At 47.1% G+C, this 25156-nt stretch overlaps 1 protein-coding gene across 6 annotated transcripts in view; it reads left to right on the forward strand.

The window, feature by feature from the left end:
- Nucleotides 1-25156, forward strand: part of FARS2 (phenylalanyl-tRNA synthetase 2, mitochondrial) — a 289442-nt gene that overhangs the window by 43172 nt on the left and 221114 nt on the right. For 5 of the 6 annotated variants that reach the window (XM_043450463.1, XM_043450460.1, XM_043450462.1 and 2 more), the window contains one exon: nt 4645-5264. In XM_043450463.1, coding sequence (XP_043306398.1) covers nt 4668-5264 — 597 coding nt within the window. In that variant the 5' untranslated portion in view covers nt 4645-4667. Of the gene's footprint in view, nt 1-914; nt 950-4644; nt 5265-25156 lie in introns of all 6 variants that reach the window. The other variant, XM_043450461.1, reaches the window with a different exon arrangement.

The raw sequence follows: 25156 nt of genomic DNA on the forward strand, positions 1-25156 counted from the left end.
CAGGCGCCCCAGGCGGCAGAGTCCAGTGCCAGGTTCTTGCTGGTGGCTTTAAGCCATACCTTAAATATGTTGCTGAAACCAATGGTGGATAGATAGTTATTTGAGGTAAGGATGCATTCATTTATTCTGGCGAGGAAGAGCATTTGTGAATGGTAAAGGGTGGCGGGTGTTTGCGAGCTGCAGACCCCCCTGTGTGCTGAAGCCTTCTCTGTCTGCCTTGGGGGCTTCCCTTGTGCCGCTTACATGCTCCAGAATCCATCAGAAAAACACATCTTGATGGTGCATCTTTAGAGGAAAGAGTTTATATACTTCATGCTGTCCGGTGTTAAAGGGCCTGAAGTAGAAAAGCAAGGTTGTTGCACCAGTGCCCACGATCACATCTAGGAATTGGGCACACCAGATCTGGGGGAAAATAGTCATTGTGTCCAAACGGACAGAGCCCAAGGAAGGAGTCCGGGATGCTCTTACTGCAACTGTGTTCAGACGTTCAGACGTTCTCCTGGGCGTTTCATGCTACTGCAGGTTAATGATATCCAAACGCAGTGTCCACCTGACCCTATATTGGTTATTTGCTAGAGGGAGAGATGTCCATGTCCACAGACAGTTACTTACCAGTAGGTTGATTTGGCATGAAAAGTGTGACTCTCTATTTCTGTTGGCTTCAACCAAGCCAGCAGGAGATAAGTTTTCCTGCTGCCCAGTGAATTCCAGAATCTGTACAAACAGTATCTTCTCGTCTTTCTGCATATCTAGGCTGGACTCTCTGTGATTTTATTCTTTGTGTGTTGCATAAAACCCCTCCCCGAATAGCCCCCGTTATTCTCCAGGTAGAGCTTTCCTGGTAACGTGTGGCCTTGTCCCCGGGGACAGACTTCATTTGCTCGTGGCCTTTCTCTTCTGTTTTCCTCTCCCAGGGACGGAACTCTGCCTGGTTCCTGGCGACCCTTTGGTAAGATCTTTGCCCTATTTGAAAAGTTTCAGCTGTGTTCTTGGCTTCTTTAACTCCATCAGTTTGGGTCATATGAACATTCTGTAACCCAATCTTGTATGTTTCTCTAAAATGTATAAGTATGTTGATACAGATTTTCCTGAATCCAGAACTAGCTTCTACTAACATTATAGTAGTTGTTCCGTCGCTCACTCGTGTCTGACTCTTTGCAGCCCCATGGATTGTAGCCCGTCAGGCTTCCCTGTCCTTCATTATCTCCTGGAGCTTGCTCAAACTCATGTCCATTGAGGCGGTGATGCCATCCAACCATCTCATCCTCTGTCACTCCCTTCTCCTCCTGCCTTCAATCTTTCCCAGCATCAGGGTCTTTTCCAGTGAGTTGGTTCTTTGCATCAAGTGGCCAAAGTATTGGAGCTTCAGCTTCAGCATCAGTCCTTCCAATGAATATTCAGGGTTGATTTCCTTTAGGATGGACTGGTTTGATCTCCTTGAAGTCCAAGGGACTCTCAAGAGTCTTCTCCAGCACCACAATTCAAAAGCATCAATTATAGTAACATAACATGATGTGTTTTATTTCTCTACACTATTTTATTACAGTTCCTTTCTGAGTAACATCACCTGTGAGATAAGAGAGGTGAAAACACTTTAAATGAACCCATTTACTTTTTGCCATGTAATTAAAATTCCAATGAGCCTGTTAATATGTCGATATTAATATATCAAAATTAAAGAAAATGCTATTTCTGGAAGTACTCAAAGGTCATTCCCTAACACATAGGTGCCTAAGAAAGTGAAACATGTTATTTGTTCTCCGAAGGAAGGCAAGGGGAGGCTAGAAAGGTGGTTGGGTCCCTCCAAAGCCGTATGTGAATTTTCTGCCCAGCCATGAGGGTTTTTTTTTTTTTTTTGCCATGAGGGTTTTTAAAGGGAAAAACTGAAGAAGTCATCTCAGCTAATCACTCAGATGTGGGGGTTAGGCTGGTGTGCCAGCCTGTGGACTTCTTGTGATTTTTTCTTTAGATGTTAGCGTATTCTCATAGTTTGTTCGAGCGATTACTGAAGGGGATGCTAGGGAAGCAATCTGGTCACCTGTTAATGACTTAGTCTTCATTTCTTTTCCTCTGATCTATGGAAAGAACAAATAGGCATTGTGTGGTTCAGAGATCTGAAAGGTGTGCTTGGGCTGGAGATGAATAGAACATGCGGGTGTCTGATTTCAGGTTAGTGACAAGACCAACAGGGGCCCCCTCTTGAGAGCTCTTTCCTGCCAAAAGTTGCTCACAGCCTTACTTTTCAGCTTCTTGTGAAAAGTAGTATTTTTGAAATTTGCCTACTCAACATTGTGACATCTATAATGGAGCCTGGTGACCATGGGGTTTTATGTCCCCCGAGGAACGAGTGTGCGGTCCTTACACAATAGAATGAAACTGATTACACAGTAGAATTAACAGATTCTTCACGTCCTAAAACCTGAAAGAGCTCAGCCTTGAAACCGCTATTTCTGCAGCTGCTAGTGCTGGAACCGAGGCCGATAAATCAGCACCACGCAATGCTTGTCACTGACTCTGGACCACAGTGAGGTTTGACCGTGAACCTGGAGGCGAGACATCGGAGGGTTTCACGTCACTAATGGAGAGGTTATGCCACATTGCTCTTCTTCTGCCAGAAGCAGATCCGCCAGCGCAGTAAATAAGTTGGATGAATGTGGAATATGATAATGTGGCTCTGTCACCCGTTCTTAACTTCAGCACGTCCCAGGTTGCTCCAGCTGCAGACACACGCATGGAAATCATTTGGGGAAAATCCAGAATTCATCCCGTGTTCTCTGTCTCAGTGGGTGACTGTTTTTTTAACAGTCTGTTTCTTTTTTTAACCTTTCATGGGCCATTTTTAACCTTTAGTTTAACTTATCTTGTGTCCTATGTACCAGAAATGAATTAAGTACATTATGAACAAGATCTTTTCCTAGGAGATAGGTACTGTTTTCTATGAGAAGCCTGAGGGCCCAACGCAGTCAGAGGCTGTGTGCAGTGATAGCACCTTCCCCAGAAGGCTCCTGAGCGTAGTGACAGCACACGCCTTTGGAGGGAAGAGGCTTTCTTGTGTCTCCCAAGGGTGCTGAGCCGGGTCACTGACAGCCCACCAGCGTGACTGAGTGCTGAGATGCAGAAGGCGGCTCGGGCATATTTAAAATTTATATCTGCGGCGGTGACAAGCCACTGAGTACGGTGGAGGGGAAGACAGATTTCCACTGAAGCTCAGCCAAAAACACTTTCCCCCACAACTCTGACAAAACAGTGCCATAAATGAATAAATCTGGGTTCCGTGAAAACTTCCCACGTGACGGCTGTCTCAGACACCAGGGCCATGCCCAGGCATCTAGTAAGCCACCTCACAGGTGCACGGGCATTTAATTCGGAGCTGGGTGTTCTCAGCTCTGTAATCCAGGTGGGCTGTGATGCCGGGGTGCACCCCTGGCGTGCCTTGGATGGTCACTTGGAGCAATGCTGTTCCCTTTTAATGCATTTATTATCATGAAGTTATGTGCTTTCTTGGTAGTATCTAGAGCCTAGAAATCAAATCACCGACCTGTGGGCTTGATAGTAACTCAGTGGTAACAATGCCAAGTTTTAGAAGATGGGTTTGGCTGATTTAAGTTCACGGCAATTGTCTTTACCATTGTAGAAATTTGACATCTAAAGCTTTTCATGCCAGAGATCCCCGAGTCCGTTTAAACCTGCTCGTGGGCCCGCGAGAGCGTCCAGACATCTCTGGTGTCGTCTCAACGCCCCCAGCACCTTAGGGTTTGGGCCTCTCCTGCGGCTCTTTGTCACCTCATTTTTGATGCACACAGCCTGTGCGTGGTGACTGCCGTGTGACCTCCAGCTGTGAAGTCTGGTCCTCTTGTTGAATCCTGGGCGTTAGGAGAAAGGTCTGGCCACTCTCTGTGTCCCGGCTGCTCCGCATCTCTCCCCGGGCGAGGGCAGCCCTGCCCCTGGTTTCCCGTGGTGTGCACTGGGAACCTGCTCTTTTACCAAACAGACGTGTCATTGATGGGATCCTGCAAGGGTATTAAGTGGAAGTGACATGACCAGATGTGAGGATAGGAAAGATTTGCATCTATAAAAATAGTTCCAGCTGTCCACCGGTGTGGGCTATCACTCTGTGTAATATTTCCTTCAGTTTTCACTTCTATTTTTTAAAAAAATTACATAAAAATAACCATTACCTAAATTGGTGTATTTTATTTGAAACATCCAAAAAAAAAGTGTTGTTCATGTCATCTTACAATATAGTGAACTAATCCGGAAGTCACATTTTGGCAGAAGTGAGCAGAACTTGGTGATTATGAGGATGGAATGGGGGGATGGCAGTTCAGACTTTCTCCCTCCATCCTTCAGGGCCTGTTGGATGCAGTCATGGGCTTCCTTTAAGGAATGAGACCCTGAATAGAGTCAGAATAAAAGGAGGTTGTCACATCCATAGGTTTGTTCCATGTGAGGGATCCAGGACATGACATGACATGAATAAAGGACATTTGCTTCAGTTTCATTGTCTCAAGTGTCCAGGGAAGGACAACTGGAGACTGGGGATCCAAACATGATGTTTATGATTCTCTTGATGTGGGGGGGGGGTGGGAGACCGACTCTCCACGGGTGAGAGGTGACTCTGCTGTGTGTGTGTCCTCTTTCCAGAACCCGTGAAGGAAGCTGTCGCCATGGTCTGCTGGGCTCTCAGGAGAGTCACCCGGGTGCGTCCCCACCTGGCCCGGAAGGCCAGCGGCGTCTACCCGGGCCCTGAGCATCAGCCGTTGGGCCCGAGGCCGGCCGCCCCGGGAGCCGCGGGCAGCACGGTGGAGCTGCTGGGCAAGTCCTACCCCCGGGACGACTACAGCAACCTGACCCGCAAGGTCCTGTCCAAGGTGGGCCGGAACCTGCACAACCAGCCGCAGCACCCGCTCTGGCTGCTCAAGGAGCGGGTGAAGCAGCACTTCTACGCGCGGTATGCGGGCCGCGCCGGGGCCCCGCTCTTCTCCGTGTACGACGACCTCTCCCCGGTGGTCACCACCTGGCAGAACTTCGACAGCCTGCTCATCCCGGCCGACCACCCCAGCCGGAAGAAGGGCGACAACTACTACCTGAACGCCACGCACATGCTGCGCGCGCACACGTCGGCGCACCAGTGGGACCTGCTGCGCGCGGGGCTGGACGCCTTCCTGGTGGTGGGCGACGTGTACCGGCGCGACCAGATCGACGCCCAGCACTACCCCGTGTTCCACCAGCTGGAGGCCGTGCGCCTCTTCTCTCGCCACCAGGTGAGCCGGCCCCCGCGGGGTGGGGGTGGGGGGCGGGGGCACCCGCGCGGTCTCAGGGAGGGCTGCCTCGGTTTCCCGGCTGATCCCAGCAGAGCTGCGCGGGGCCCTGGAGCTGCGGTCTCAGGGAGGGCTGCCGCGGTTTCCCGGCTGATCCCAGCAGAGCTGCGCGGGGCCCTGGAGCTGCGGTCTCAGGGAGGGCTGCCGCGGTTTCCCGGCTGATCCCAGCAGAGCTGCGCGGGGCCCTGGAGCTGCGGTCTCAGGGAGGGCTGCCGCGGTTTCCCGGCTGATCCCAGCAGAGCTGCGCGGGGCCCTGGAGCTGCGGTCTCAGGGAGGGCTGCCGCGGTTTCCCGGCTGATCCCAGCAGAGCTGCGCGGGGCCCTGGAGCTTCCTTGGCGTCTGTGCGTCATCCGTCCTTGACGGCGTCCTTGGTGCAGGCGGGGCCCTGGACGTCCTGGCCAGCGTGCTGTGTTAGTGAGGCAGGAACTGGCTGGCCTTTACCGCCCCTTGTCGGACTTTTGCCTTCCGGTCCTCACGTGCCTGTCTCTGTGTTTCTCCTGATGAGTGGGTGGTCAGTGACTCACACTTACCCTCCATCGCAGAGGGCTGGAGATGCAGGGCTGAGACCTGTGGTTAGGTCGCTCCAGTCCTCAGCGAGCAGAGGTTAATTACCCGGACGTGGTGTTGGGCACCGGTGAATTTCCTAGTAGCCCAGGGCACGGGCTCTCGCGGCTGAGACTAAGGTGCCTGCTTGCCCCAAGCTTTTTCCTCTGGGTCCCCTGCTGAACACTTGTGGCTGGTGTACGTGCTTTTCCCTGTGAGAGGGCGTCACTGTTCTATTCCCAAAGTATGTGTTTGGGTTCAGAGAGCCTTTTTGATTGGGAAATCTGATATTCTGGTCATTCTCAAAAGCACCCAACTCCTTGCATCTGGTAGCTGACATCCTAACATGTTGTGTGAATCTTCCTTTTTTTTTTTTTTCTTGGCAATTTTCGAAAATTCCTGAAAGCTTGAGTCTGTTTCCTAAAAGAGTGCAATGTCACTTGTCTTTCATTAACATATTTTTAAACCATCTCTTTTTTTATGTAAGAAACAAATGGAATTAATGAGGCACCGGAAATATCTTACATTACTCCCTTAGTGCTTCTTACAAACGTGTTCACTGAAACGGGAGGAATAATTATCAACAAAAGTCCCTCCCACAAAACATCAGGTCAGCATGTTGTTGGAGTGAGCAGGAACGGTGTCGGCTCTTGGGTTGTTGAATGAGCAGAAACAGTGTTGGCTCGTTGAGTTGTTGGATATGAGCAGGAATGGTGTCGGCTCCTTAGGCTGATAAGTAATCATCGCTTGTTGTGTTCAATGAGTCCCGTTGTAGGAGACCACTGCCTCAGGGTGCTCAACTCTTCCTGAGAATCTGTGAAAATGCAGAAATAGGTATTGGCTTTGCACAAAAGTCCACCTATGCTTCATCCCAGAACTGCTGAGATGAGCACTTTTCTACCTGGGAAAGCTGACTATTTTCTACGTTAAGGGTAGTAACTATTATAAGGATGCAGATTTGTTAGGAAACACAAAGGTCAGAGTCTGGGGAGTATGACCGAGTGATGGAATGTCACCTGCAGTTAATGAGCCAGCAGAGGTGTGACGTCAGGGAGCCGGTGTCCAGGTCACGACAGTGGCAGGCGCTCAGCCCAGTTCATCACGTTACAAAAATGAGAGAGGCCAGTGCCCACTGGTTGGTGAGGCTGCAAGCTGTGGAGACGGCAGGGGAGGCTGTGAGACGCACGCTGGTGTTTTAGTGGAGGGAGAACCCCGGCTCCCTGAGAAGGTGGGAAACGGGCGGAGAGGGGATTAACCTCGCCTTGTTTCACACTTCTGCGGGGTCCAGGCCAGGTTTGTGGGGGGCAGGCATGGCACTTCTGCGGGGTCCAGGCCAGGTTTGTGGGGGGCAGGCATGGCTTGTCTTCGGATGATGTGACTGTATGTTCTGCCTTGTAGTCAGAAAGACTACACGCACACATGTACACATATGTATCAATACAGTAAGGTAGTTCCACACGCCTTGTTTCATTTGCTGCTCATCATAAAACCCTGTGAAGCAGATTACTTCCACTGCAGCCATGGAAGTCTGAAGCCCCAGCAGGTTTAGTGACTCACCCAGGGTCGCCCCGCCAGCTGGTGGCAGAGTAAACCCTGAGCGTCAGCCGTTCTGCCGCATCCGGTTGCTTTTCACGGAGGACTTGCTCACGACCCAGCCAGGGCTTTAGTTCCAGGAACAGTGTCATGGAGAGAGGACTGGTGTTTTGTGGGTTCCTGGCCTCGGCTGGTACCAAGTCTGATCTAACCTTAACATCAAAAAGAGTTTTTTTCCTTCTTTCACTTTATTACTCTCTGAATAGGGGTTTTCTTTTTCCCATCATTGTAATCACGCTACACATGTAATTTAAAAAATTGTATTGTCATTCTGTAAAGTTTTCCTGTTATTTCATGATCTTGGCAATCGTTATTTTATTCACTGTGTAGTGTATTTCAGGAAGAAGAAAGGTGAATCGACAGATGTGGGGTAAAGGAAACAAGAATAAGCATAGAAATGGATATACGTTATGTATCTATTAGTCGTGAATAAAACCCTTTTGTGTTTCAGAAAAGGTGAAATGTATCAGTATTCACAAATTTAAATGTGTTAACTTTACTGATTTAAAGACATCCATTATCAGATTTTTTTTCAAATTTTCAATTTCAACATTTTTCAATCAGAGAATCCCGAAACGAAATCACCAGAGGTTGAAAGTAAAGGGCAAGAGAAAGGTATATGAAGCATACACTTAAAGCTGGTAAAGCAGTTTTTAGTATTAGATAAAATAGAATATGTGGAAAAAATAGTAACTATGAATAAAGAGGGATAATACATGGACCAAGATGCTTTATGACTTAGGAATTTTAATGTGCCTGACGTCATAGCTGTAATACAGAAACCAAAACCGAAGAAATCCAAGTTTGAAAAGTTCATGATGATAGTAGGTTTTAAATGACTTCAATCAAAGATTGATGAATTAAACAGACAAAATGAGTAAAGAGCAGCAAATCTGAAAAGTATGACTAGCATGCATGATTTGTTTGTTTTTAAAATTCTGTAACTATGTATGTGTGTTTTTGTTTGTACAGACAGACACATACACACATAAATTCTATACCCAAGTGTTAGAGGTATATAGTCACATGGAAAAACTTAAAATAAGTTGTCCATGTACTAGTTGACAGTTGAAGTTGTAAATAAATGTCAGAGATGCAATAACATTATTAGAACTATACCTGGCTGCAATGTCGTTGATGTGGAAAGCAGCAAGAAAAGAATAATAAAGCTTTCCCTGTCCCTAGCTATCTAAAAATTCACAGCTGTAGATTCACGGGTTAAAGAGAAATATTGGAGTTACCAAAAGTCACTGATCACTAACTAGCAATGAAAGCACTGCCTTCAGACTGCTCAGGCGTGGTGGGGGCAGTCACTTGGTGATTCTGGTGGTGGCCCTGCTCACCGCGGCCGCCAGACCACGGGAGGAGCAGCAGCCAGACATGCGTGTCTCCTGTCGAGAGAACACAAGGCCGCCTGTGAAGAGTCCTGTCAGAAAAACTGGACCTGTATCGGCTCAACTTGCTGGATCTAACACATTTATAGAAATACAGAGGACAGAGAAACACATTAAACTATATCAGTTCAGTTCAGTCGCTCAGTCATGTCTGACTGTTTGCAATCCCACGAACCACAGCACGCCAGGCCTCCCTGTCCATCACCAACTCCCGGAGTCCATCCTAATCCATGTCCATTGAGTCGGTGATGCCATCCAACCATCTCATCCTCTGTCGTCCCCTTCTCCTCCTGCCCTCAATCTTTCCCAGCATCAGGGTCTTTTCAAATGAGTCAGCTCTTGGCATCAGGTGGCCAGAGTATTGGAGTTTCAGCTTCAGCATCAGTCCTTCCAATGAAACCCAGGACTGATCTCCTTTACGATGGACTGGTTGGATCTCCTTGCAGTCTAAGAGACTCTCAAGAGTCTTCTCCAACTACTCATCATGTGGATGCAACAAACAAAATCCAGCCTGGGGAAATTCTATAGCGATGCTACTCAAGGTGAGATCTGCCTAATGAAATCAAGTACAAGCATCACAGTGAGTGATGAGAAATGACGAGGCGGTCACATTCAAGGCTGTTGTCCGAGGACGTCCGTGGGTCTGCACGCAGTCTGGTCCAGGACTTCCTCGCTGCTCTTGGTGAGCTGTGCGTGCAGTCTGGGGGGTTGGTTTTGCACAGCACCTGTGTATAAGTTCCAGACTGATTAGAGGCCTAGAACTGTCTCTGCCACAGACAGTTTGAGAAGCACTGCTCTTCAGGATAAATGATTCTGTTTCTTCAAAGAAAAGCAAGGAAAAAACAATAGCTGGTGCCTATAGGTTAAAAAAAAGAAAAACAGATCTCAATCAATCACAACGCACAGATTCTGTCAAGGGAAAGCATCTTTCAAGAGAAAAAAAGATGTGAGACTGTTGGAAACTTGAACACTAACTGAACATTTGAGTTTCAGGAGTTCTTTATTTTTAGTTTTTGACATCTGACAGTGATATATTTTTATACAGTCATTCTCTCTCAGAGATACATATTGAAATACTGTGAACCAAATGATGGATTTTCTTCAAAATAATGGGGGTTGGGCATTTGAGGATGAATGTAAGAGGATGGGTCATGAATTGTCAATGACTGAAGCCAGGTGTTGGATACATGATGAATCATTATCCTGTCTATTTTTGCATACATTTAAAATTTTCTGAATAAAAGTTTAAAGAAAAAGACTGAAGGAAAACACTTCAGGGATCAGTCAGGGATCAGTCAGTCTGTCGATCAAAAAAATTTTTTTTTCTGAACATGAACTGGGATCCAATGCTGTGAGAGGGTGTCAGAGAGAGAGACAGTATCAAACGATCACGAGAAGGTTCCTGGTTTCATGGGAAAGATAGCAATTAAGATTAAAAAGTAGCAGGAGGCAAGAAATATCACACTTTGGGGGCATGAGCATAGATTATATTCAGTAGAAAACTGAAGTAGATTAAAGCTAGAATTAATAGCCTTTCATCCATCATTCTCAGATGATCTTCCTGTGGTGTTTTTCAGTCGTTAAGTTGTGTTCAACTCTTTGTGACCCCATGGACACAGCCTGGCAGGTTCCCCTGTCCTTCTGGAGTTTGCTCTGATTCATGACCATTGAGTCAGTGATGCCATCCAACCATCTCATCCTCTGCCACCTCCTTCTCTTTTTGCTTTCAATCTTTCCCAGCATCAGGGTCTTTTCCAATGAGTCAGCTCTTCACATCAGGTGCCCAAAATATTGGAACTTCATCTTCATATCAGTCCTTCCAATGCATATTCAGAGTTGATTTCCTTTAGGATTGACTGATTTGATCTCCTTGCAGTCCAAGGTTTCTCAAGAATCTTCTCCAATACCATCTTCTCCAATACCACATTTCAAAAGCATCAATTCTTTGGTGCTCAGCCTTCTTTATGGTTCAACTCTCACATCCATACGTGACTACTGGAAAAACCATAGCTTTGACTAGATGGACCTTTGTCAGCAAAGTAATGTCATGTCTCTACTGTTAAATGTGCTATCTAGGTTTGTCATAGCTTTTCTTCCAAGTAGCACGCATCTTTTAATTTCATGACTACAGTCATCATCCACAGTAATTTTGGAGCCCAAGAAAATAAAATTTGTCACTGTTTACACTGTTTCCCCATCTATTTACCATGAGATGATGAGACCAGATGCCATGATCTTCGTTTTTTGAATGTTGAGTTTTAAGTCATCTTTTTCACTCTCCTCTTTCACCCTCATGAAGAGCCTCTTTAGTTCTTCTTCACTGTCTGTCCTTAGAGTGGTATCCTCTTCATATCTGAGGTTGTTGATATTTCTCTTGGCAATCTTGATTCCAGCTTGTGCTTCATCCAGTCTGGCATTTTGCATGATATACGCTGCATATAAGTTAAATAAGCAGGATAACAGTATACAGCCTTGACGTACTCCTTTCCCAATTTAGAACCAGTCCATTGTTTCATGTCTGGTTATAACTGTTGCTTCTTGACCTGCATACAGATTTCTCAGGAGGCAGGTAAGGTGATCTGGTATTCCCATCTCTTTAATAAGAGTTATCCACAATTTATTGTGATACACACAATTAAAGGCTTTAGCATAGTCAGTGAAACAAAAGTAGATGTTTTCTGGAATTCCCTTGCTTTCTCTGTGATCCAATGAATGTTGGCAATTTGATCTCTAGTTCTTCTGCCTTTTCTAAACTCAGCTTGTATATCTGGAAGTTCTCAGTTTATGTACTGCTGAAGCCTAGCTTGAGGAAATTTGAGCATAACCTTGCTAGCAGGTGAAATAAGTGCAATTATCCAGTAGTTTGAACATTCTTTGGCCTTCCCCTTCTTTGGGATTGGAATGAAAACTGATCTTATCCAGTTTTGTGGCCACTGCTGAGTTTCTCAAATTTGCTGACATATTGAGTGCAGCACTTTGACAGCATCATCTTTCAGGACTTTGAATAGCTCAGTGAGAATTTCATCACCTCCACTATCAAAAACAAGACCTGGAGCTGACTGTGGCTCAGATCATGAGCTCCTTATTGTAAAATGCAGGCTTAAATTGAAGAAAGTAGGGAAAAACCACTAGGCCATTCAGGTATGACCTAAATCAAATCCCTTATGATTTATATAGTGGAGGTGACAAATAGATTTGAGGGATTAGATCTGGTAGACAGAGTGCCTGAAGAACTATGATGGAGGTTCATAACATTGTACAGGAGGCAGTGACCAAAACCGTCCTCAAGAAAACGAAGTGCATGAAAGCAAAGTGGTTGTCTGAGGAGGCCTTACAAATAGCTGAGGAAAGAAGAGAAGCAAAAGGCAAGGGAGAAAGGGGAAAATGTACCTGAATGCAGAGTTCCAGAGAAGAACAAGGAGAGAGAAGCAGGTCTTTTTACATGAACAATGCAAGAAAATAGAGGAAAACAATAAATGGGAAAGACTAGAGATCTCTTCAAGAAAATTGGAGATTTATCAAGGGAACATTTCATGCAAGGATGGGCCATGATAAAGGACAGAAACAGTAAGGACCTCACAGAAGCAGAAGATGAACAAGAGCTGGTGAGAATACAGAGAACATTACAAGAGAACGTCTTAATGGCCGGATGGTCACAGTGGTGTGGTCACCCACCTAGAGCCGGAAATCCTGGGTGGAGTGTGACGTCAAGTGGGCCTTAGGAAGCATCGCTACAAACAGAGCTGGCAGAGGTGACCTTATTGGGAGGTTTCATAAAATTTGGAAGTCTTGTAGTCTTTCTCAAAAAATAGAAGGTCATTTCATATTAGACTTGTTAGTAACAAGTTAGGTATAAAAGACAATATTAGAGGTTTCATCTTTATGAACATAGATTCTTCTCATTTTTGATGAACAGGTAAAAAATTATTAAGTGAAATGTTTGCAGACTTACATCAGTGGCATATTGTGTCCTTCGACGTGATTCCTGTAGGTGTACTACATTATACTGTACTAACTGATGTGAGTTAATGTGGTATAATTATTAAAGAAAAGCATGTGATCACCTTAATAGACGTAGGGAAGCAAGCTGATGGCATTTAATGTTTTAGGATGTTAAAAAAGCATTTGACGGCATTAATATCTTATGATAAAAACTTTTAGCAAGCTAGGAACAGAAGGGAACTTCCGTAACATGATAAATGGTATTTGTCAAGCACTCTCAGCATACATTGTAATTAGTGGTGAATCATTATAAACACTTCTATCAAATTAGCAACGGTTCAGGGTTATTTGCCATCACTGTGTAGGAGGTACTGTTTCACTCACTGTTCATCATTGTGTGGGAGGTCCTAGCTTATGCGGTAAACCGGAAAGAGAAAAGCAAGTCTAAGCTTTGGGAAACATGAGCTAAAGCTGCTTTATTTGTAGATGGCATGATGGGCTACCCAGGAAGCTGACTAGAATGTCCAGATCCATTATTAGCACTAATTAGACCATTCAGCAAAGCTGTGGGTACAAAGACAGTACCTACAAGAATCTGTTTCTTATCTATAGGTTATAACCAGTTAGAAAATATAATGAATAAAAGATTTCATTCATAACATTGCCTACAACTTTGAAGCATCTGGATATCATTGTTGCAGAAGATGTTCACGGTACTTGTAGATAACATTATCAGATATGATTCAAAGACATAGAGGAAGAGACAGAGGACTGGTATCCCGTGTTCGTAGATTCATGAAGATGGTAGCTGTCTCAAAACTGATCTATAAATTCATCGTAAATCTAACAAAAGCATATTTTGGAGAAGCTGAAGAACCATTTTTCCTATTTACAGGAGGAGCAAGTTTACAAATAGCCAGGAGACACGTAAGCGCACCAGTGTAAGGATCTGTGCCTTGCCAAGCGCCCAGACTCACCGTGCTCTGGTCATTAGGATGGTTTTGTGTTGGCACAAGTGTGGTCAGATAGAGAACTCTCAAAGACCTCTCCTCCTCTTTGGGAATTTGTTTTCACTATAAAGTGGAACCGATTTTAAATAAGTGGGGAGATGGTGGATTCCACAGGCATTGCTCTTACTTGTCCATAGAGAAAAAAAACACTCTCTCTCCACCTCTCAACAAATGCAGAATTCAACTCTAAACGGTTTCACAATCCATCTGTGAATAGAAAGTCTTCCAGACTTAAGAGGAAAACACAGGACACTGTTATGACTTTGGCGTAGATCACAGCCTCTTAAACTGAGATTTCCTAAACAAGAGGAATCCTTAATGGAAAAAATGTTTTAAGTTGACTCTTAAGGTAAAACTTACATCTAATAAAAGAATTCTTAAACGAAGTTAAAATTCAAGCGGTGGGCTGGGTGGGGAATCTGCTTTACATGTAACTAACAGAGGATTTGTGTTGATCAGATATAAAGGCCTCAGTGTGACACAATCCAGTAGGGGGAATCTGAAATACCGAGAGCTGGCGGACATGTGAGGCAGTGAAAGGTTCTGAGGGTGTCTAAAACCCATGCCTGGAGTCCAGCTCCCAAGCCTATAGTTTAGACACCTCATGAGGGCTTACATCAGCAGGGAGATGAGGCTGTTCATAGCACTGTGGATCTGGTATGGCATTCGTATGTCTGTGAGAATAAGTAAGTCACAACCAAATACATCAAGATGAATGAATATAGAAAGTAGCATTAGGCAAAGAGAGTTATCAAAGCTTAGATATTCTGATTGCATTTGTGTAACACTTAAGACATGGGCAGAACTAACCTGCTATATTATTTAGGGGTTCATGCACATGTGGAAAAGTTCTGGAAAGCAAAGAAATAACTTAAACATTAAGTTTGGTCGTTACTTGCACAAGGAGTGGGAGGGGATTGTGATCAGCAAGGGGCTGCAAAGTTTTTGGTATAATACTGTCCTCTTTTCTGAAAATGGGTGTGAGTGGTGAGCACAGGCTATATGCTCTTATTATTATTTAGACTGATGTACACTTTTTATGCGCTTCCCCGGTGGCTCAGCATTTAAGAATCTGCCTGCATTGCAGGAGATGCTGGTTCGATCCCTGGGTCAGGGAGATCCCTTGGAGGAGGGCATGGCAACCCACTCCAGCATTCTTGCCTGGAGAATCCCATGGATAGAGGAGCCTGGCGGGCTACAGTGCATGGGGCCACAAACAGTCGGACATGACTTAGTGGTTAAGCACAGAGGAACCGTGAATCTTATCCCCTTCTGTGTGGAGGGCATGCAGTTGCCATCACTTTGTAGAGTTATTTGGTAGTTTTTCTTTTTTTCTTTTTCATTGTGTTCTCTATGATCTGGCATTTTTCTTTCAAGTGTTAAAAAAAAAAAAAGGACAATGGGCTATAATTGTACATTGAGTACTTTACAGCAATTAACATAAATAAGCTAGAAGTACCTATGTCAGCTTAGATGAGGCTTTAGTAAAATGTTGAGAGAAACAAATAAATTATGAGTGATACTAAACTAGGACATCTTTTTAATAGATCTTTCAAAATATGCCCAACAATGCCCAGCAGTGCTCTGTGTGGCTTAGTCCATGCCGTCCGTCTGTCTGTCTGTCTGTCTACTTGTGTTTCACTTGCTTCTGAGCCCTTCCTCTCTCTCTCTCTCTCCACACACGCACACCTCAATCACAGTGTTTTGGTTCCATAACTATGTAGGTAGGTGTGAAAAAAGTACACGGGAAGGATAAGCACCCACATCGAGATGGTGATCTCCCGTGAGGTGTAGACAGGGCGAGTGCTGGTGGCAGGTGCCGTCATCGCTCGCAGATGCGTCGAGATGTCACGAATTTCTGGAGTGTGCAGAAGGGTGCATGAGACCAGCAAGGTTGAGAGCCACTGTTCTATAGCTTCGAAACCAAGGTTTTTCAAAACTTTTATTGAGATGTCTCTTTTGTAAAAAATAGCAGATTCCCTGTGTTTGCCAGACCCACCAGAGGGAGCCCACATGATCCCTGTATCTCTTTAATCTGATTTAAATATACTAATTCAGAGGAACGTGCCCGGACCAGCACTCAAGGAAGCTCCTCTTCCCGCTGGTCTCTGGAGATGCCTGTGCTGTCTCACAGGGAGCGCCCTCTGCGGGGGGCCAGCGAGTGCTCGGGGCAGGAGGCAGTGGGGGGCAGACGTTCAGGGGTTTACCCTGCGCTCTTGGCTGCAGAGGCTTGGTTCCCTCCGGGTCTCTGCCCGCTTTGATGACTTCCCTGGGTCAGTGTTATCCAGGGTCTTTCTATTCCATACACTCCTGACAGCCGTGGATGGTTCATGAGAGCCTGCCTTCCTGCCCAGTTCTGTCTTCATTCTTGTCAAAGAAATTCTAAATACTACTTCCCTCCCTCCCTCTCTCCCTTCCTCCCTCCTTCCCTCCCTCCCTCTCTCCCTCCTTCCCTCCCTCCCTCTCTCCCTCCTCCCTCCCTCTCTCCCTCCTCCCCTCCCTCCCTCCCTCCCTCTCTCCCTTCCTCTTACTTCCTTTTCATTCTCAGAATGTGTATATTTTTCTTGCCTTTGTTTTCTTGGCTTGTAGTTCTCAAACCTGAGTGTATTAACAGTCCTGGTTCATGACCAAGTTTTTGTTGATATCGCAGGTAAATGTAAAATTTAAGAGCAAAGTAGCAAGTCTTATAGAGGTATGTTTATTCACTTTAAAGGACTCTCCCTGTCCTAAAGTGATTTTCTTGTTACTTTCCTGACTGTCAACATGTTCTTTCTTTTATGAAGTGATGGTCATAGTATTCAAAAATTTTGCCTGTTTTGGCAAAATAAGTTGTTGCCAACCTTTTCTTAGTGCCTTGACTTTTTTGAAGTTTTTGCTGGTCTATGGAATACAAAACTTCAAGTCTTAATAACTGAAGGTGTTGTTATAGAGAAGTTGTAAATACTTTATAATTAATATGTAATCATGAATATTCACATAGAAACCAAGGGGTATGTTTTCATAGAAGACATGAACAAAGATATACAGAGAAGTAAGCTTTTGATATAATTTTGACCACCATTATTGCTGTATACTACTTCATTACTAGCTCTCTGTCAAACTCAGATCCCATCCCAGCCCCCCTTTTATTTTTTTAAAGCTTTTTTTTTTTTTTTTGCCATGCCATGCATCATGTGGGATCTCAGTTCCCTGGCCAGGGATCGAGCCTGTGCCCCCTGCATTGGAGGCGAGGAGTCTTAGCCCCTGGACCACCAGGGAAGACCCCACCTCCCTTTGTAAAGTAACCCCTGTGGCTCTCATTTCCACAGTGGGAGGGCAGGTCGGGGCCCCTCCATAGCCACGCACTTGTCTGCAATGGCTTGATCCCGGTGGAGTGGACAGCCTTCATTTAGTGTCCATCGTGGTCCACCCTTGTTAGAAAACCGCTCTCATTCATCATCAGAAAATGCCCTTTTCCTCGCTTTGAAGCTCTCCCCCACCTTACAGATGGTTCATTAGAACCCTACTGTTCCTGGGCGGCTTTGCCGGGCTCCCCCGCCGTCAGCCTCACTGCGAACCAAGGGCGGCCTCTTTATTCTTGCCCTGTCCCCCGAATCACTGTGCTGTCTTTCAGTGAATGACAGGTTTTCTCCTCCACCATGCGGTTATTGGGTTTCCTTAATAGCCTCATGCGGAGGGGCTTTATTGAAGGAGTTTTCATTTGGCCTTGATAGATTATAGTCACCATGTTCCCCTAATCTCTTCTTGAAAATCTTTTAGAGGAAGGACTCCCCCTGTCAGAGACACTTAAGCTGAAATGGCTTTTCTTTTTTTAAAATTCTTTTTCTCTACCCAAATATTTACTTAGATGTCTCTTGACAGTGAAGCAGAAGGCAGCTGGTCACAGTCAGGACCCACCACACATTGAACTCGGATAACAGTTGGTTACTGGGGGACGGACTGGGGCTTGGAGACCATTTAAAGCAAGCCAAGTCTCTGTTTTCTGTGGCACTGAGCCCGTCAGAGAATTAGTTCTTGCTTTCCGGGTGACGCTAGTGGTAAAGAACCCGCCTGCCAGTGCAGGAAACATAAAAGATCCAGGTTCAATCCCTGGATTGGGAAGACCCCTGGAGGAGGACATGGCAACCTACTCCATTATTCTTGCCTGGAGAATCCCATGGACAGAGGAGCCTGGTGGGCTGCAGTCCATGGGGTCGCACAGAGTTGGACACGACTGGAGCGACTTAGCACACACGCATGACAAGGTAGGAATGACGACCTCTTAGCCTGAGGTCCCAGCACTGACCCCTGGCTACTGCTTTTGACCGCGGGGAGCTCTTAGCACTTACTGCCCGGGGCTGAGGGTTGCTGCACGTCTGGTTTCCCCACTGGCCACTCAGCGCCTTGAAGCTTGCTCCTTCTTCCTTGCACCTCGTCCTGTCTCTCGCCCAGGGTTCTGCGCCGAGGAGCCGTCAGTGGATGAGGCACTCAGATGCGCCCTCGTTCTCCAGACGTCCGCCCTGTCAAGGATGGTGGCGCACAGTGTCAAGAACACGGTGGGCCATCGTCCACTTTTCACTCCCAGAGCTGTTTCTCCTGCCCCAGGCTTCCCACGGAGGGCAGGGCTGGACTGCAAGGCAGAGGCCGGCTGTGACTTGATCATGGAAAACTTAACATACAGAATTATGAAGTGTAACACAGGGAACTGGGTGGTGAGGGCTGGCAAGTAAGAAGAGAACGCCGGACAACATGGAAGTAATGGATCCAGGAGCAGCGGCCGCCCCCAGTCTGGGGCTGGGCCCCCAGAGGAGACCCCATCCCCTGCCACCACCCACCCCCGGCCCCAGCTATGGCTCCCTGGATGGTGTAGTGGTTTCATGCTGATGGAATTGCTGGCTGTCTACACCCTGGAAGTGACTGGATATCTGCTTTCTGGGGTGCCAGGGGAAGCTGTTTTGGGGAAGGTGTCTTGCAGGAAGCCCTGTGCTGTGACACTGCCTAAGAGGGGTGCTGGGGGAGACAGTTGGGGGCCTGAGGAGCGGGGTGGGGCTGCTTGCACGGCAGGGCAAGCGAGGCCCAAGGTTCCAGCACGAAGCCCCTCGCAACATCCCAGTGACCTCTACTGACTGAGCTTAACACCGTGCCAGCTGGTAAAGGACAAACGCTTCAAGAGCCCAGCTCAGTTTTCACGGAGCAGTCAATGGTGGACTGACTTCTTGAGAGGCAGTGAATTGATAACTGGCAGGGTCAGCCTGCTCCCTCTCCTGAGTGTCTAGAAGGCTTCAGGGAGGCAGGCTGTTATTCACCCAATACAGGAGTGGCTGGGGCAAGTCACATTTAAGGAGGCAAAACCATTTGTCCTTGATGCTAGCTCAGGATTTCTGAGTATAATTTCAGTAGTGGAGAAGTCCTCCAGTTCCTGGCCCTTAGTACATGAAATGTATGAAGGACGGAGGGTGGTTTGAAGGGTCAAAGCTCATGTACCTGCACCAACACAGCATCCAGAGCGAATCAGATGAGGTCTTCTGTCTCATTCCTCCAGGGTCTCAGGACAATCATTGCCATGTCTGTTCCCCACTTGCCGATGGAGACCGGGAGGGGCCTCACTCAGTTTTACTGAATCTGCATAATTACAGTAACAGTATTTTTTGTACTAGCTCAAGTGTTGTGCGGAAAAAGCAGAAATATTTCCACAGTGATATCATGCTCTTTCACAGTAGACTTCACACCTCGCTAGAAACCACATTTCTTGGCCTGCCACACATTCCTGAGAGCTATTGTGTGGCTGGTGGTGGAATTTCATGTTCTCAGCTCGGTGGGTGCAGGTGGCTGGGGACAGGAGGGGGTTCTTTGCTGGCCTCCCGGGGGCCAGCAGCTCCTGGCACTCACGCCCCATCAGACTGCACAGCCAGATGCCCGCGATGCCCTTGGAAAGGTGAAGGGTGACACCTGCTATTTAGCTAGTAGCGTGCCTTTTCCTGGGTACTTTAAATATCCTCTCTCTGAGGCTTTGCCCTGGAATCTGTTTTCTAGTGTCATGCTCTTGACTCAGCCTGGAGTAGGTCTCAGTGAAGTCATAAACTTGTCCATATGAATGGGTTTGGAAGATAAAATAGAGTTTTCTTCAACTAGATATGTCATCTAAACACTGCTGTTTTTCACCATGTTGTTCAGACGCTAAGTTCTGTCCAACTCTTTGTGACCCCTTGGACTGCAGCATGCCAGGCTCCCCTGTCCTCCACTATAACCTGGAGTTCCCTCAAATTTGTGTCCATTGAGTTGGTGATGCTATCTAACCATCTCATCCTCTTCTCATCAGGCAGCCCAAATGTTGGAGCTTTGGCTTCAGCATCCGTCATTCCAATGAATATTCAGGGTTTTCAGCTTTATTGAAACTTTCTACAATGTTGTATTTGATTGATAGCATTTCATCAGAGAAGGGTTTTCTGACCTCCTTTTTTTTTTTACCATTTGAGACTGTGATGAGAGATCTGGACAACCTCCACAAACATACATGTACTTTGTATATAGTCTAAGGGGTATTGTAGGCCTCTGGATTGGATGGTGAAATTAGAAGTCAGTGTCCAAGGAGCCATTTCAGTTTCCATGTTCCAGCCTAAGTCTGTAGCAAGTTAGAAAAAACCTGTTTTCTATTCTCGTAATAATTCTTCCCACTTCTGCTGTTTCTGTAATATTTCTCTTGGACCATGTTGCTGGGCTGCGACTGTGTTTGGTGGTGGATTTCATGGACAGACTAGTTAGAGTTAACTTAGCCGTAGGCGGCAGAGAATGCACCTAACTTGGGAATGACCAGGTGTTAGCTGGAGGGTTGATTTGAGGGTCGAGTTGAAGTCAGGCGTTAAGGGTCAGAGGCTGCCTAGGACTGGAGGGTAGGATGAGTATATTTGGGGGACGCCAAAGGGACAATTTCTGTGCAAATCCGAGAGCCTCTGTCGTGGGGCAGGGAACATTCCAGATCCAGAAAATGGAAGTACTATGTTTAGAAAGCTGGTGAGGCCCTGGTGATTGGACTCAGGTACAGAGTTGAGAGTATGGATCTTGTAGGAAGCAGGTCTTACTGCTCATCCGAGAAAAGCTGACTCCTGGAGGCCTATTACATGTTGGGGTTCAGTCATTTGTCATACATGTTAAAGTTCATGACTCAGGCTTAAAACAGGGAAGGGTTATATCAGACAAATGGAACATGGAACAAACAACTCTCATAAAAGGATCTTGAGTGAGAGATGGATTTTCAGAGGGAATTTGGGTTTCTACCTCCAGGGTGATCTCAGTATTTTTAGGACATGGACTCTTAGACGAGGTGAAAGACTCCTCAGTCGAGTTGGCCCAACTCTTTCACCTTTTCAGTGCAGAGAGAACCCTATGGTAGCGATGATGTCTCACTCTGGGGGAATTTGGCATTGCGTCCATGTAGAATATGTATCCATCGAGTTGAAGTAGTGGTGTAAATTATTCTTATTTGAACTACAGTGTCTTAAATATAATTTTAACATCTAATTGTTAATGTTGACTCCATTATGTGTTAATGTAGGCCATGGTCTTTATTAAATAACCGGCAATAAATTCATCCATAAAATAACAATACAGCCAATAATGATTTTTTGTTGAAAGGTTCTACCAGCACTCGGAATCCACAACCAACCACAACACCACTGAAGATGCAGGGGTAGTTTCCTTCTTGTACATTGTGTGATTTCTGCTTTTCAAATGTGTTCCAGGGCTTTCAGGTGTTGCCTATTTGCATAAATACAATTTTGCAGAGGAGCAGAACCAATAGGGGGGGTGTGTGTGTGTGTGTGTATGTAGAGAGAGATGACGTGAGATGATTAATTATAAGGAAGTGGCTCACTTGATCTTGGAGGCAGAGAAGTCCAGGCCAAGGAGAACCAACGGGAAAGCTTCAGTCTGAATCCAAGCCTGAAGGCAGGAGGAGACCAGTGTCCCAGCTCTGAGATAGGCAGGCAGAGGGAAAGAATTCTTTCTTAGCCTTTATTCTATTCAGGTCTTCAGCAGACGGAATGAAGCCCACTCACACGGGGAGGGCCGTCTGCTGTGTTCCGTCAGCTGATTCAGATGTTAATCTTATCTAGAAACAGGCTCATGGAAACACCCAGAAATAATGTTTAACCAAATACCTGGTGACCCTGTGGCCCAGATAAGTGGACACAGAATGAACCGTCATGTTCCTGGTCGGCCTGACTCTGTAGTGGATGCCGAGCACCTCTGGGAAATCCTGATAACTCCTCAGCTGTGTTCTATGGATGCCACATTTCCGAAACTCCTCGTACATTTAGTCAATTGCTAGAAAATACATGAAAGTGTGCTTATACACGAGAGTGTCAGAAGTGTGCAATCACGCACTTTCCCCCTTCAGGGCTGAGGCGAGGACCTGTGCTTGTGGATCGCGTCTCTCGGAGCCCATCTGTGGGCCTCGGCATCAGGCACGGGAAGTGTTTCTGGGAGCAGTGCCTGTCACCCGAATGACACCAGTGTAGGGGAGCCCAGTCCTGACCCTGCACCTCGCTGTCTGTGGTCTGAGACAGCTCTTGGGCCACTCTGAGCCTCAGTTTCCTTCACTGTCCTTTGTGGACACGGGACTGCTCCTGAGTGTGCTTGGAGCGCCTGAGTCCACCGTGCTCAGCAGATGTCTGCCCCCCAACCCCCATATTTGTCTTAAACATAGATGCTGCTTAAGTGTTCCTCTGCCTGTGTATCGTCAGCATGAATCAGTAAGCTCGTGGGACCTACTTTTTAGGTCTGATGTACTTTCTTTTTTTAAGCCACTGCCATCTTTGCTATGGACTCGTTAGTCATGTCTTATGTCACCTTCCTTGAGGGGAGGCGGTAGAATTTAGAGGAGCCTGGCTTGGTCCTGTTACGTTTCACCTGCTGCTGACATCAGGAACGAGCTGTCTGGCCTCCTGAGGAGGAAAACGCAGTCTCCTTCCCTGCGTTATCTGTCACATGGCTGGGGAAGACATGATGGGAGAGCGTGATTTTTGTCGGCCCCTGGATGGGTGAAGTTTTCTCCTCTGTTAGATGATGGTTGTCATGAGAATTGGTTCATGCCGGGACAGGGTGTTTTTTTTGTTGTTATCATTGTTGTTTTCTGCCTCAACGCATCCAGACATCTAAGCTCTCGTTTAGTTTGTAGGTGACTTCCCTCCTTTGACGTCTCGAAGTCCCTGATGTGTTCTCTGTATAGCCCAGAGCTTGGAGAATATTAATGTACCGAAGTCTTCCTAAGGAAATGGCACCCCACTCCAGCGTTCTGGCCTGGAGAATCCATGGACAGAGGAGCCTGGCGGACTCCAGTCCACGGGTCGCCTGGAGTCGGACACGACCGAGCACACACACGCTTCTCCCACTGGAGCCCCTAGGAGCGCCGGGAGAGAAAAGCGCGGACAGACACCCTCCTCGAGACCTGTCCGAGCCCACCGTCCTTTGATGATGAACCCCAGGGGGCAGGGCCGCTCGCTGCGGGCGCTCACCACGTTTCTGCAGAGCCAGCCTCCCACGTGCCAGGGGCATGCCTCCAGGGAGGCGAACGCCGCGCAGTCCGCAGGCTCTTCTGAGGCTGGCGTATGGGGCACACGCGTCCGCCAGGAGCCGAACCGCCTCTTGGATGGGTTCAGCCTAAATCGTCGCTCATGGAGGCTGGAGTGAGGGGCGGTTTGGAAAGACCGCGTCGTCCAGGGCGGACCTGAGTTTGCGCGTGGAGGTCTAGGGTGGGGGCTCCTAGAAAGCTTGGGCGGAAACCACCTGGAGCTTTGGCTTCTCATCCTCGTGGCGCCCGGCAGCCAGTGCTGGGTTAGGCTGCCTGGCGGAAGTAGCTTCTCCACCTCCATGGTGTTTTTGTAGCCTGCTTCGCCGCAGACGTTGACGGTTCCGCGTCTGTTCCCGTTACCGCCCGGGCACCAGCCTGGCGGCCTGGAGAGGGCGCCAGGCAGCTGGGGAAGGTGCTGCGTGCCCTCCGCGGGGGCCCCGCCTCGCCGCGTCCCCTCCCCCGCGCTGTTCCAAACCTTGGTTAATCGGCATGTGGTGTGTCGCCAGAAATTCGGGGGATGACAAACCCGATTCAATATCAATTAGCTAGAGCAGGAACAGACTTCCCACAGACACCCCAGGACGGAGCTCTACTTGACGGGGCTCTTTTACTCACGAGTTTCCCAAATAATGAAGATCTCGCTCAGGGCCCAGTTGTTTAAAGAAATTAAAAACTGTGGAAATTAGCAGCCGAAATCCACTTGGATGAGCCTGCTATCCCTTTAATACGTCTGTCTGTTCATCTCACTAAGACATCCCAATCCTCCCTCTACAGTGATTTGAATACTTAATATTTGCTGAGATGCTTAAGTTGGATTTGAATAGCGTAATTGAATTTTTCCTGCTGCATTCAGGGGACAGGAAGGCTTGGGAGTCCCTATGGCAAGATATGTGAACGTGCTTATTTTTAGAAGTGATTCTTACTTATTCCTCCATCCGTGAGCCAAGAATTAATAAGCAGTGAGGCTGCCAGGTAGAGGAGACTGTATTCATCAGAATCCCGGCTTTATCTGTCACTCTCCAGGTGAATGGCCTGTGCCTGGGACTCAGCTGGCCTGGTCCGTGTTGGGTTTGGGTTGAGCTGAACTGGTCATAGATGAGATGCCATGTGAAGCCCCTCCTAAACAGGATTGTTGTAAGGTCCTGGCCTTCCTGGACAGCTTAGCGAGAGAGGCAGGTAAATTGGATGGTCCACACCGTCCAGTCAGCACTGGGAGAGAGACATGGTCATGGCGCAGAAGGAAACCTGTATCCCTGGAGTAGTCATAGAAGGCTTACATAGCATCTTAGAAAGGAGCTTGAAACTCTCCAGGAGGGGTGGGCGCGGAGCTCCAGGGAGCGCCAGCAATAGACAGGAAGGTGGGCGGACCTGGCTGTGTGAGTCCTGGAGCAGGTGGGGAGGGGAGGGGAGGGGAGGGGAGGGGAGGGGAGGGAGGGAGGGTGGGGGGGGGGGGGGGGGGGGGGGGGAGGGAGGTTCAAGAGTGAGGGGATATATGCATACCTATGGCTGATTCATGTTGATGTATGGCAGAAAGCAACACAATATTGTAAAGCAATTATCCTCCAATTAAAAATAAATTAAAAAAAAAAAGAAGCCAATGCAAAAAAAAAGATGTCATCGGTTTAGTGGTTTAGAAAAATCTGCCAAATAGCTGGTGGAAATGGAGCAGGGTAGGGCAAGACTGGTCTTGAGGAGACTAGGTTATTTATAATCATCTAAGAACCAAGGTGGCTCAAAGCCCCCAAAACAGCGGGGACAGCAGATCTGAAAGGGGAGACTCGAGGGGCAGTGCGGGATTTACTGGGT

Source organism: Cervus canadensis, chromosome 28 (genome assembly GCF_019320065.1).
Source record: "Cervus canadensis isolate Bull #8, Minnesota chromosome 28, ASM1932006v1, whole genome shotgun sequence".
In the NCBI taxonomy this organism is placed as follows: domain Eukaryota; kingdom Metazoa; phylum Chordata; class Mammalia; order Artiodactyla; family Cervidae; genus Cervus; species Cervus canadensis.